The following is a 14,054-nucleotide window of genomic DNA, read 5'->3' on the forward strand; positions in this document are numbered from 1 at the left end:
TGGACATTACCCATGAATAGTTCTTGCATTATAATTTTTATATTTTTAATTTTTTTTTCTGTAGTTGTTTGAGCAGCATACCCAGGCAGGTACTGTACTGTGACAGGAAGCATCAATATTAAATTGTTTTTCACCAAAGCATCATGTTCAGTAGTTTAGCATTGCTTAATTATGTAACACAGTCATTATCCAAGTTTGCAAAGTAGACAGTACTTTATTGATCCTTCAGGAGATGCTTACTTGCTCCAGCAACAACACAGAACATAAAACAGCCATTCTGCACAATCATTTTTTTCTGTTTTCTCCCAGTACGAGATCATTAGAATTTGCACCAAGTAGAATCAGAGATAGATTTTATCTGCAGGTAATAAGATTACTGTACAGCCAGTTAAACTAAAAAAAAAAAAAAACAAAAAAAAAACACACAATTGTTTCCTTGTACATACCATACATTTTGTGTATATTTATTCCATTGAATATATGATGCTGTTTTCATTGTCTTTGAATGTCTGTGGGAGACATGCAAGTAAAAGTTCTATTGCATTACATATACAAAATGCTAAACTTAAATTTGAACTTGTAAAAGACCAGGCCCCAGGCACAGACAGACAGACACCGTATGTCTTAAAAACACGCTTTATTTTATCTTCAGCCGTGGGGCACGTCTTCCCCGTGTCCCACTGGCCCAACACAGTCCCACAAGCACTTAAATTGCACACAACTAACCACACTTCTTTTCAGCACCACCACTCCTCCTCAGGCTTCGTTCTCCTTCCTCCCAACTCTGACTCCCTGAGTGGTGGTGGCTGGCCCTTTTTATATCCCACCCGGAAGCGGTCCAGGTGCTTGGACACCTGGTCCTAATTGCCCTTCCGGGTGGGGCTGAAGGTATGACCAGCCAGGCTGCTGACTCCACGCAGCTCCCCCTGGCGGCCATCCGAGCCCCCAACCAGGCTGTGGAGGACTCCATCTCCCATGGAGCCATGCGCTAGGCTGGGGAATCATTGGCTGCCAGGGAGGCTGCCACCAAGCGTCCCGGGGGAGGTACTGAACAGTCCATGGCTGCTCCCCCGGAACAGATGTAGCAGAGGCGTCCCTGCCGGGCATGGGACCCGGCTGTCCTTTACAAACTTTAAAGATAAAGATCAAACTGTTGCATAAAGGCATAGTTTTGGATCCAGCCCATCCTGTGCACTTATTGTTTAGAATTTGCAAAGAAATTAAAACCTTTACCAATGTATAAATGACTAGGGTTATGATGGGAATAGTAAAAAGAGGCATGGCTACAGGCACCGTTTCAGCTCATTAGTTGTGGGCAGCTTTTTAGCACATTTTGGTGTAATGAGCAAGTGACTAACAGTGCCCAAAGACAAAATGTAATGAAAAGGACGAACAGCATTAGATATGATGGCCTGTAATTTTGTCATCATTTATTTGCCTGCCATTGGTTTGTTTGAGTCTAAAGTTAGTCCAGAAATACATCTGGTCTTTCTGATCAGTTTATTCCGGTATCTTGCATCACCTGAGCTGGTATTTCTCGTGTAGAAGACAAGACGCTGACAAGTGTATGCTACCAACTTGTTAAGCTGATGTGAGCCTTCTCAAAACGAACAGCCTGCTTTTGCAGCTTTTTTTCTCCCATTAGGTCTGTATTGTCCACCTAACCTAGTGTTCAGGTGAACTCCCTATTTGTTTATATATCTGAATGTCCTCCTTATCTATTACCATGATCGATCACTGGAGCTCCATGGCATACTGGAATTCTGCCACCAACTCCTTTGTCTTGGAAATGTCAACTTTCAGATGGTTTTCCGTGCATCATGCAACAAAGTCCCCAAAACCTTCTTATACTTCTCCACGTCTTCCATTGTCAGTGTAGTCCACAGCTGAGGGGTTATGTGAGAAATTCTGTAGCAGACAAGTTGAACTTGTATTTCAGATTGGCTGTGTATAGAGTGAAGGGAAAGGGAGACAGAACAGTTCTAGAACACCCCATGTTGCTAATTAGCATCTCTGACACATAGTACTGGTGCCTCAAAGTGATCCCTGTCATTTGGTCCATGCATTATAGTAATTAAAAACAATTCACACTGATTAGGACAGTGTATTTTAACAATAATGAGCTACTTTTAGCATGTTTGTTTTATAAAATGCCCAGTGTGGACTGGATGGTTTTTTGGGGCTTGGAGCCTAGAAGGTTTAGTTAAATAGTCTCTCTCCAGCTGTAGCTTCTGTTTTTCTGTTCTCTCTGGTCATTACACACATTAAAAGTGAGTTTACCACTTTAATCCATCTGTTTACTTCCTGTTTTATAAATTACATGGAAAAAAAAGATGAACAAAATGTGTTAAAGTTCAAAGGGCTAAAATTTGTTGACAATTTTTTTTCCGTATACAGTATTGCATTACATGTAACCTGGTCCGCTGTCTTACCATATGTTAAATAAACATAAAACCTCTAATGCAGCTGCCCCCCATGTTTGTTTAACCCACTATTTACAAACTTTAAGAATATCATAAAAATCTGCTGAAATATATATACAGTGGACCCTTGACTTACGAACTCAATTCGTTCGCGAGGGCTGGTTGTAACTCAAGTTGGTTGTAAGTCAAGACTATTTTTCCCATAAGAAATAATGGAAATACCCATAATGCGTTCCGAACCTCCCACAGCAACACTTACTTAACCTTTTCATAATAAAAAAGGGTTGTATAATGTGCATAATTTACCAAAACACCAATAATTTTGCTAATGTACTAACCAAAAAGTTATAAAAAGTGCCTAGCCTACCAGAAACAACAATTTCATACTGTACTCGCCATTTAATTTGACATCTTTGGGCTGCAGGAAGGGAGGAGGAGGAGGAGAATGAAATGGAAGGTGCTTATTGTTTGGAAGGAGCCTCCATATACAAATCTTTTCTTTGTAAAATTGTCGAGATGGTGGATTTCGACATGCTGTACATATTAGCAAGATTGGTCACACGAACACCACTCTCATATTTCCACACAATTTCCTTCTTCGTTTCGATTGTGATCGCTTTCTTTACCTTCGTTACCTTCTCTTCCTTCCTTAGCAATTATCGAACAAAATTATATAAATCACTGCACTGACCGAAATTATGTCCACATACACATGTATCTGAGCTCCGACTGAAGCTTACAAACGCTCTCGGCTGTTTGTTTACAATCGCGCTAGCGGATACACGTGACTGCATTCAGGTTGTAACGCAAGATGTTGGTCGTAAATCAAAACAAAAATTTTGGTCGTAAATCAAGTTGTTCGCATGTCAGGCTAGTCATATATCAAGGGTCAACTGTATATATATATTATGCAATATTACCTTTGTTTTAAGATTGCGTAATGTATTTACTGGTGAATCATTTTTTCAAAACTAATATTTATCTAAACAATAATTCATCTATGTGTTTTACATATTTGCTTGAAGTGTTATTAGTAAGTATGTTATGCTGTTTTCTGTTTTTTTAGATCCTGAAGATACATTGTTGAGAATATACAGAGCAGAGATATACTTAAGGCTTCAGCAGTGTAATGCAGCATTTGAAGAAATAGAAGCTGCTAATCTAAATTTCAAATGGAAAGAGGTTGGTGAAAAAGATCCAGAATGATTAAAAACTAGTTCCAGAATGAAATTTAGAAATCAAAAAAGTACATTGCTTGAGTGACTGCACTTGTATGCATTTGTACCTGTTTTTATTTTTTGATTGTGTTAATGTCCACTTTATGCCTAGATGAATAGATCTTTAACAGTGTAGCATGTCTGTCATTTGACTAGTCATCTGTTGAAAACAAGCTTGGTAAATTAGCATTATCATTGTCTCCGTTAAAATATCTCCTGATTGTCATTTATATCTTTGATTTTGGGAACCAGATGTTGCACACCAAACACACATTTAGTTTTGTTCTCCTTTTCAACTGCATGTATGACAATGAATGGCTGTCTAAGTGGAGGGAATGTTGTATTTAGAAATTGATATGACCCAAATTGATGTGGACCATGTTAACACCTGTGAAAGAGGTTTATACAATACATATTTAATAGAGAAAGCATTTATTTATGGTGCACGGTCCTTCAGACTAAAAAAAAAAACTACAGGAAAAGTTTTGTCAGTCAGTATTTCTTCCAGTAAAGGACAGGACAATCAGATGTTAAATATAATACTGAAAATTTATTTATCTTCATCAGAAAATGTACAACATTTCCAGTATCATTTATGAATGGGACGATGCAATCAAAGTCATATGCCATTTTTAGTGTGCAGTGTGTGTGTGTTTAAAATTCATTAAACAAGACTCTTGGTTTTACTAAGTATTTATAATTTTCATTGTGAACCTAATAACCTAATAAGAGAACAATTTTATTATACCAAACATATACAAAGACAGAAGACCACTTGTGTGATCCCTGAGAAACTAAGCTTTTCATTTCAGCAGGATAGTGAGGGCAGCAATATGAGTATGTAGTTTTAAGTAATAGTAAAAGTTATGGGTCAAATATAATGAAGCTGCATTTAAAAAAATCTTCATTTTGATATTGAGTATGTTAGTTCACAAACCTTCCGTTGGTTCTCGCCTTGTACCCCAACTCTAGTACGGTGTATGAAGTACATTTTCTCATCATCACTTTTGTAGGGCTGCTTTCGAAAAGGAAAGATACTTAAAGACATTGGCCATATTGAGCAATCTCTTCAACTTTTTCTTCACTGTCTTGCCTTAGATGAAGATTTCATACCAGCAAAGAGAGAAATTGAACAGGTATGTATTTCTTCAGCAAATTTCTGTACCTAATCATTACATTTAAAGTCTTGAGATAAATGTTGTTGAAAAGCATTAAGAATGAAAAAGAAACGCAAGTTATTACTTTTTAACAGAGATCCTTATTATTTAGATTTTTTTTTTCTTCTTTTTCATAAAATGTCTTGTATAATCCCTATATACTGTACTGAACTTGCATGTTCCAAGAGAAAAAATGTGACATGTTGACAGTATTTTACAGGTACAATTCTTTGATTTTTTTTTTCTTCTTTTCTGTCTTTCTAATTGTATAAACATCAGTTTACAAATAATGGGGAAAATGTAATTGTGGACATGTAGCTGCAGTTGAACCTACAGGCATTCTGTGGGAATACGGTTGCACCTTCCTTTGTCTTTCCTTTATATTCGCTAATCCCCAAATCAGTGCAGTCTTTCCAAAACCAAAGAAAAATAAAGAACATTAATGTGTCTGATGTATAGGAGATTCGTTTGTTGTCTTCTATCATTTCATGCTGATTTTAATTATAAATGGTGCCAAATTCTCCCAGGAACTGAAATTTTAATAAGCTAGCTAGGTAATTTTATAGATGCATGGTATAGTAGAGAACATGCATCTTCATGTCACTCACATCACGTTCTGTATGTTGAAAAATGTACTCTTTTTCTGGTTCTATAGTAGTTAGCGCAATGCAGGACATGCTTAGCACATTTTAGTTTCTTTTAGTTTTCTCAAAAAATGTAGAGTTTATTATTAATTTTTTTGTGTGTGTCAAACAGAACAGAAACTTTTTGTTTTTTTATTTTAAGCACCGACTAGAAATTCACACAGAGAGCGATTTAGGAAGATGAGATGCTACATTTTTTCTTTTTTCTAAACATGAAGTTACAGAAGTATCTAGTCTGTTCTTGTGTTTTAAAATGGAGGTCATGGGTCCAAATAGGAAGATAAAAACCTTAAAACTTATTGAATATATTAAATGATCCAAATTCTGAGATTGCTTACATATTGTAAGCCAGTGTATCTGTGTTATTTTAGAGGAAAAAAAAGAAGCAAACTATTTTTGTAAGGTTCAGCCATTTTAAAACGAGGCCAGTGCTGTGTGTGCTTCACACAAAATTCCCTCTGGGATAAAAAAAAACAGTCTACCAAACCTAACCTAATAGCTCCTTTCCCTCTGCTGCAATCTTTCAATCCTGTGGCATGATTTCCTCTAGTATATCCATTTAACCTTGAAAATTCTTCTTGCTTCTGTTATAATTAATATTATTGAATGTTGCTGCCTGGGGGTTAGTTGCTGTCTTGGTTTCATAGACAGCTAGACAGTAATAACCGAAAAAAAGTTCAAACTTACCATAGCTCAGTCTTTCAGTATGTGTGATGAAGATAATAGACAAATCTACAATACAGTTGTTTCAGTCATTGACAACAGAAATATTAGGGGCTTGAGTAATTGTCCACCAAGAAGAAACCATGAAAGTTACTCGTAACTCAAAACATGTCCTCGGCAAAAGTGACACAGAGATGGAATGTTCAAAAGTCTGCCCTTTTCATTTACCCAGTATATTTTCATCATTGCATGCACACAACACACCACAGAACATGAGTAATCCTACATGTTTTTCAGCATTGTGAACTTTAGTATTGACAATCCGGTGACCTTAGTTTTTCAGAAATGTAAGGGTTTGATATAAACGTATTGTAATGTATTCAGTTATTTATCACCATTTGTATAAAGTACGATGTAGCTTTTATATGCATGCTTTATAAACACCCACCATGCTGCCACTCAGCATGAATCTTGCTTTGTAGGCCATGTAAAATATGACTGGACAGAATTTCAGTTTAGTTAAGTCATACATAAAATCACCAGGAGTGGCATTAAAATGTTTTTCATGCAACTTGGAGTAAGTGGTATGTACCCTTTGAACAATTTCCATGTGGAGAAAAGCAATGAGAGTGGAAGGAGCAAGCTGCAGGTGAAGGGTCTAATGTTGAAAGGCAGCATGCTCATGACACATCTGGCAATGTACGAAATGTGACAATTAATTGTTGGCTTTCTTTGCTAGTTATTGACACGCACCAAGGCTATCTTGGGAAGGACCAATACAGTGTGGAATGTGACTGTATATGATGTGATTCAGTATGCGCTGCTCACGTTGCATATAAATAATATGATTTGAATAGACCTGACATAATTAATACTGTGGCAGGTGCACATTTTGAATCACATATGGCTACAGTGGTTTGACGGTGTATGTATAGTCAAATCAGATGATGTTATTGCATATTGACTTCTCTGCCATTCTGTCAAACCCTTACCACACCTTTATAAAGAACATTATTTGTTACAAGCCATGGCAGTGTATAATCATTGATGAAAAACCATGGACAGTCTAAAGCATGAAAATTTGCAGCATGGATCTATGTTGAGATGTAAATACTGATTGATGATATCAAAGCTCCACCCATGATAACTGCTGTGAACAGATGAACAAAACACAAAATGTATCTTTACTTCAAGAAAAGAGAACTAAGAATCTACAATAACATGTGTTGCATCCCATGTGCATCAGTTGTCTCAGTCGTGGCACAGAAATGCAGAAGGAACTTTTTTTTTTTTTTAATCAAAACATTTGCTGCTTTAAAGTGGACTTATTCAATAATTTTGTAGGCTTTTTGTTCCCACATTTGGACTCCTTCTCCTTCAGCACCATTGTAAAATGCAAAGCTAGGTTTTTTAAATTAAAAAAAGAATGCTTCACTTTAGAACACAATTGCATGTGGTAAGTCTATATACTATATATATATATATATATATATATATATATATATATATATATATATATATATATATATATATATATATATATATATATATATATATATATATATATACTAGCCAACCCGCAGCGTAGCATACGCCGCATAATTATGTATTGATGGGTGAACACTTCCTGAACGACACAGTTGTCAGTACTTGTAGATTAAGGTGTAGCGGGTCTTCGTTGTTGACGCTTAATATAGCTTGCGTACTGTGAGGTTCCAGAGTCACAGTTGAGAAACACTTTTTTAATGTCTTTTAAGCACAGGGGAAAAAATAAACATGTGAAATATCCGTAATGTAATAAGCCACCAAGAAAAGTAACATTTCAACAATGCTATTTATGACCCGATCGCTGTAAACAGAAGTGAAAACAAAATCGAGCCTGGTGCATTCTTTAACACTAGAATTACCAGAGTCTACGAAAAAACTCGTAGATCCGGCCCACCTTAAAACCGTTCTCACCTCTCTTTTGTCTTCTAAATGTGCAGATTAAGATGAGCCAGCAAGCAGCTGGCTATTCCATCCCCCACTGTCGCAGACTGTTCACTAAGTTTTCCCAGCTCATGCCTTGTTTGATTATCTGGGAGTGACTGAACTGCTAGAGTTTTAGAGTGGAAATAATAGATCGTTATTTGGAACACATGCATTTTATGTTTGTTGCGTTTCTATAGTAATCTGTGTAAACATTTTCATATTTTAGTAGTAAATAACAAAATGTAGGCATAAACTATATAATATATGAAGCATGAAGACCAAAGATCAAGTAAACACTTTCACAAAAGGTTAAAGAAAAAAACAACAGTTTCCGAGAGTAGTGGTAAGATTTGCTGAGTTGTAATCAAACGTCCCCGGTGTAATAAAGAGTCCCCGGTTCGATCCCGACTCACTCCTACATTTGCTGTTTTCAGTAATGAGCTGCTCTTATTGTTAATATTATACAGTACACATATGCACTTGGTTTGCGTCTGTAACATACGGTGTACATTTATAGGACTTATAAAAGTTTCAGTTTTTTTTCTTTTCACTTTTATTCTCTCTAAGTCACGATCACGATACATACTAAGTTGCGGATAGTTGACACAGACTGCTCAGCCAATCCGTGCGCAGCAGGCCTGTTGCGCCCTAGAGATCCAAGTTCGATTCCCCGCTGGAAAGAAAGTGTTATTTTTTTTTTCTTTTTAACCATATAAAGTGGTATGCACTGTCAGTCAGTCAGATCGTTGTATTTTCATGTGAGATGCTCCTTTTAAAATATTATTTTTAACAATTGAGACTGCAATTAACATGAACAAGTGTCTTTATAACTGTTATTATATAATATTTATAAAAACTGCTAAGGGGATAGATAAATAGCTATAGCGCGTCTTTATTTGATCCAAATAAATAACATGCGAGTTGATTTATTTACTTATCTTCCTACAGCATAAAGTCACAGGTGAACTGTTGAGCTTCCTCTGTTTGATCGTCAAGGGCATGCTCACAAATTACACGTGTAATGCCACGAAAAATACCTGCTGACACTTTAGTACGCGAGCAATGGTACGAGAATGCAGTTAGAGTTTTTTTTGGGCACATACACCTTTAGATCTGGACGGTGTAGCGTTGGCGAGCTCTGTAAGCCGTGCTGTTTCTTTGAAGGACAGGTGATTGGCAGCATGAAGCCGGACTTTTGCCTTTACGCCTGGTGCAGAAGCTCTTGATTGGGAGTCAGCAGTTGTGTGTGGGAACTGTTAACATTTGAATCTGATGATTGTATATAAAACCGTGTCAGAACTTGTGCGCGAATGAGACTGGGAAAACTGTGAACGTGGATGTGAGTGGTGTGTGTGACTGAGAATGACTGGTGTGAAGCCTGAAGTCCAAATATCAAATAATCACAAAAAGTACAAGTATAACAGAACAAGTGCGCTTTTATTCAAGAATATAACTGAAGAAAAAAGAAAGCAGGTTGCAGTAAGCGGTTGATGCGACAGCTTGCGTGGTGCAATGCTAAGAACTGCTGACTCCCACTCGAGCTTCTGGGTTCGATGCTGGCAGTGTCTCAAGTTTGCCGTTTTGAGTAGAGAGCTGCTATTATTGTTAATATTATACAATAAAAACATACATTTGATTTACGTCTGTAACAACTGCTGTAAATTTATAGCGCTTGACAAAGTTAGCGTTCGCGCTCGCCCCGATCTGACACTGCTGTTTTCAAATAAAGACGCGCTATAACAGAGGTGAACTCAGATTGGAGAAAACAGAAGCCATCACCCCAAGAAACGTCCCCTCACATATAAGAACAACGCAGCTGCACCAGGCGTAAAGGCGAAAGTCCGGCGTCATCCTGCCAATCACCTGTCCGTCAAAGAAACAGCACAGCTTACAGAGCTCGCCAACGCTACACCGTCCAAATCTAAACACTAGCGTGGTGTATGTGCCCAAAAAAACTCTAATTGCATTCTCGTACAATTACTCGCGTACTAAAGTGTCAGCAGGTATTTTTCGTGGCATTACACGTGTAATTTGTGAGCATGCCCTTGACGATCAAACAAAGGAAGCTCGGCAGTATACTTATGACTTTATGCTATAGGAAGATAAGTAAATAAAGTAAAACTAGTAAAACTAAAAAAAGGTGCTAACTTTGACAAGTACTATACATTTACAGCGGCTGTTACAGTCGCAAATCAAATGTATGCATTTATTGTATAATATTAACAATAAGAACAGCTTACTACTCAAAACGTTTATTTTGGAAGACGTTAAGACTCGAACCCAGAACCTTATGAGTTGGAATCGGCAGCTCTAACCAGTATATGACCCAAGAAGGCAGGACAGCAAGCAGCACTAACCTGGTTTCTTTTTCTTCGGTTATAGCCTTAGAAAAAAAGCGCATTTGTTCTGTTATTCTTTTATCTTTTGTGAAAGTGTATGAAGATATTTGGAATTCAGGCTTCACACATTATACACTTCATGCCTACATTTTCTCAATTATTACTAAAACATGAAAATCGTTTTTGTTTTAATGATGTGTTTACTGTGCATAGATCGTTGTAGACACGGAGCACACATTAAATGCAAGTGTTCCAAATAACGATATAGTATTTATAAAAGGTGTCATTTTGCATGACTTCTCACTCTATACAGCTCTAAGCAACTGACAAGTAGGTAAGCAGACTTGAGCTGAGAAAACTGTGTGCCGGTGGGGGGATGTGATAGCAGACTGCTTGCTGTTTGCTGCTTATCAACACATTTAAAGGACAAAAGACGCTGATGAAGAAATGCGAAGCGTTTTAAGGTGGGACTGATCTACAAGTTTTTTCGTAGGCTCTGGTAATTCTAGTGTTAACTGCCTTGTGGCACAGTAGTAGTGCTGCTGCTTTGCAGTAAGGAGACTGTGGAAGATTGTGGGTTTGGTTCCCGGTTCCTCCCTGTGTGGATAGCGCTTTGAATACTGAGAACACCGCTATATCAATGTAACGAAGTATTATTATTCTTATGTGTCCAGCGCTCTCTCTTTCACGCATGCGCCTGTATGTGTGTGTGTGTCGCTCGCTCTCACTCTTTCGCTCGCTCGCTGCACGTGTTCCTGCAGGCATACACCGCATAATTATTTATTGATGGCTGAACACTTCCGGAAAGACACAGTTGTCTAAAAGGAGGGAAAAAAATGAACATTTGCAAAATCCGTAACGCTGCTTTCAGTAAGTACAATGCACACGCATTTAATTTGTCGGCCACTTTTTGCCAGCCGTCTTTTCTGGTTTGGGCTGCTTTTGCAGTGTTACCGCTTGTGCATATTAAATCTTGAAATCCTTCGAGTAACTAATTAACTAACACCCACCCACCCACACACACACACAGCTTGTATAGAAGGTCAGCTGCTGAGAGAGCGTCTCGACTGTTGCAGGGCCTGCATCGGTGAAGCAGGTGAGACGCTAATGAAACGGAGGCACAGGGCTTATTGGTTTTTAAAGACTGCTTCTTTCATTGTGTTTTGAGAGGGAAACATACAATTGTCCGTGGCTGACAATTGGAGGACCATCGTCGCACGCTCATTCAGCGATTCATATCCGCGACAAACATGCCTCTTCTTACATGGTCCTGCCGCGTCCACCCTCGTTCTCAAAGCATACACACCGCCTGGTCATGTGCCCTCTCGCAAGAGCAACTCACGGAGACCTGCCCACCAACTCTAAGACCATGGCGTGTAAAACAGTTTGCGATGGTGGTGCGTGTCTCGTAACCAAAAAGAATAATGAAAAGTCAACGTGGCTCAGACGTGCATGTGGAGTCTAGCAGAGACGAACGTGAATGACACCCTGTGTTGTGAGGTGCTGTGTCTGAGGTGGTGGGCGTGGCTCGGTGAGCTGTCATCGTATCCAATGACGTCGTGTTTTGTGAGTTGCTGCGTCTGAGTTGGTGGGCGTGGCTCTGCGAGTTTTCGTCGTATCCAATGGTCTTAGAGTTAGTGGGCGTGGCTGTCTTGCGTGCTTTCCATGGGTGGCTACTTGTTGGCGGCTTAGTGAATTATATATATATAGATGATTATGAAGAAATAACTTAAACTTGAAAAATACCAAACTTGTCCAGATAAATGTGGTAAATATGTGCTGATCACTGCCTTGTGAAAGACCACTCTCAAACAACAGTGTGTCCATTTCTTAAAAAATATAAATTTGTAAATATTGATTCTTGAATCAGAAACTAGAGTTGAAAAATTGTATTTTCTCTGAATTGATTTTAGAAAAAAAATTGTATTTATTTTAGTAGCATTCAGGATGTAAGATAACAAAGCTTAAAATAAACATTTTACATATCTGTGTTCTTTTTTTTAGCCTTTGTTTATTTTTCTTTAAAAGAAAGTCAAACTATACTTTTTATTTTCCTAATGTGCTGTCTTTCAAAATTATAATTTTTGAAACCACATAAATTGTATTACTTTTGAAAGTAAAGTTCAAGTAAAGTAAATTACAGAGAAAGTTGTTTGCTTTTTTAGCAGTAGAACAAATATTAGAAAAATCTAAATCTACATAAGTAAATTACCATATGCATGAAATCTGCATAAGAATTCATACAGCACTAATTGCTTTCCGTTTATTTTAAACATTAATTCTGTGGTAAATGCTTGTGTACATGTTTGGGAGTCTTTTAAAAATAGTATTCATAACATACAGTGTCAAAGGCATACGCTCTACAGTTACATAAAGATAAAGAATCATATTTTAAGGAGGATGGTATATTGTTGTTTTTGCAGGGTCTTTGTGGTTTATTGTGCCCTGGACCAGAAAATGTAAAGGAGCAACTGCGAGAAACTATGTTATGTTCTTCGTCTTGTTTTCGTAGTAAAGTTCTGTATGACTTTGCTTCTGAGGGAAGATTCATCCATAAATATTGTGATGCAGACCAGGTAAGTTTGCATTTTTTTTAATTCTGTTGTAACTTAAAATCATATATAGTCATATGAAAACGTTTGGGAACCCCTCTTAATTCTTTGGATCTTTGTTTATCATTGGCTGAGCTTTCACAGTGGCAACTTCCTTTTAATATATGACATGCCTTATGGAAACAGTAGTATTTCAGCAGTGACATTAAGTTTATTGGATTAACAGAAAATATGCAATATGCATCATAACAAAATTAGACCGGTGCATATATTTGGGCACCCCAACAAAGATATTACATCAATACTTAGTTGAGCCTCCTTTTGCAAATATAACAGCCTCTAGACCAGGGATGTGCAAAGTCATTCCTGGAGGGCCGCAGTGGCTGCAGGCTTTTGTTCCAACCCAATTGCTTAATAAGAAGCACTAATTGCTCTAGAAACACTTCTGCTTCATTTTAGTTATCTCCCTCGTTAAGATTTTGAACCCTTATTGCTTATTTAAGTCTTAAACAGCTGCATTCTTGGTTTTTAATTGCTCCTTATTAGCAATAAGATGCAAATGACAAAAGAAACCAGCAGTTATCCATTTTGCTTGTTACCCTTTACGCCTGTGTGTATTTATCATGCACTATTTGGTTTAATTAAATACTTGGAAGGAAAGAGAAGACAAAAAAGTCAAGGATTGAGAATTACCCATCCGTTTTACACTTCAAAATATTTGGATATCTTTAGAATGGAAAAAAAAATCTAGGATTTGAGAATGACTTGACATAGCAGAGTTAAAGCACTAACAAGCCATGAAATGTAATTATTGGCAAGGATTGTTTTCTAATTAAACAACTGGGTTGGAATAAAAACCCGCGGCCACTGCGGCCCTCCAGGAATGACTTTGCACACCCCTGCTCTAGACGCCTCCTATAGCCTTTGATGAGTGTCTGAATTCTGGATGGAGGTATTTTTGACCATTCTTCTTGATGGCTGCTGAGCATGGACAGCCTGCTTCAAATCATCCCATAGATTTTCGATGATACTCAAGTAGTGCTGGGCAGTATGACCAAAATTCTATATCATGGTATTTTTCAAAATTA

The 14,054-nt window shown here is 37.6% G+C and overlaps 1 protein-coding gene across 1 annotated transcript in view; it reads left to right on the forward strand.

Moving 5' to 3' along the window:
• The window catches only part of lonrf1l (LON peptidase N-terminal domain and ring finger 1, like), a 62,249-nt gene that overhangs the window by 12,047 nt on the left and 36,148 nt on the right, over positions 1 to 14,054 (forward strand). The window contains exons 2-4 of the mRNA XM_051927812.1: positions 3,490 to 3,605; positions 4,654 to 4,776; positions 12,838 to 12,990. Of these exons, the coding sequence (XP_051783772.1) occupies positions 3,490 to 3,605; positions 4,654 to 4,776; positions 12,838 to 12,990 (392 nt within the window). The remainder of the gene's footprint in view (positions 1 to 3,489; positions 3,606 to 4,653; positions 4,777 to 12,837; positions 12,991 to 14,054) is intronic.

The sequence above is a fragment of the Erpetoichthys calabaricus genome, chromosome 5 (assembly GCF_900747795.2).
Source record: "Erpetoichthys calabaricus chromosome 5, fErpCal1.3, whole genome shotgun sequence".
NCBI lineage: Eukaryota > Metazoa > Chordata > Cladistia > Polypteriformes > Polypteridae > Erpetoichthys > Erpetoichthys calabaricus.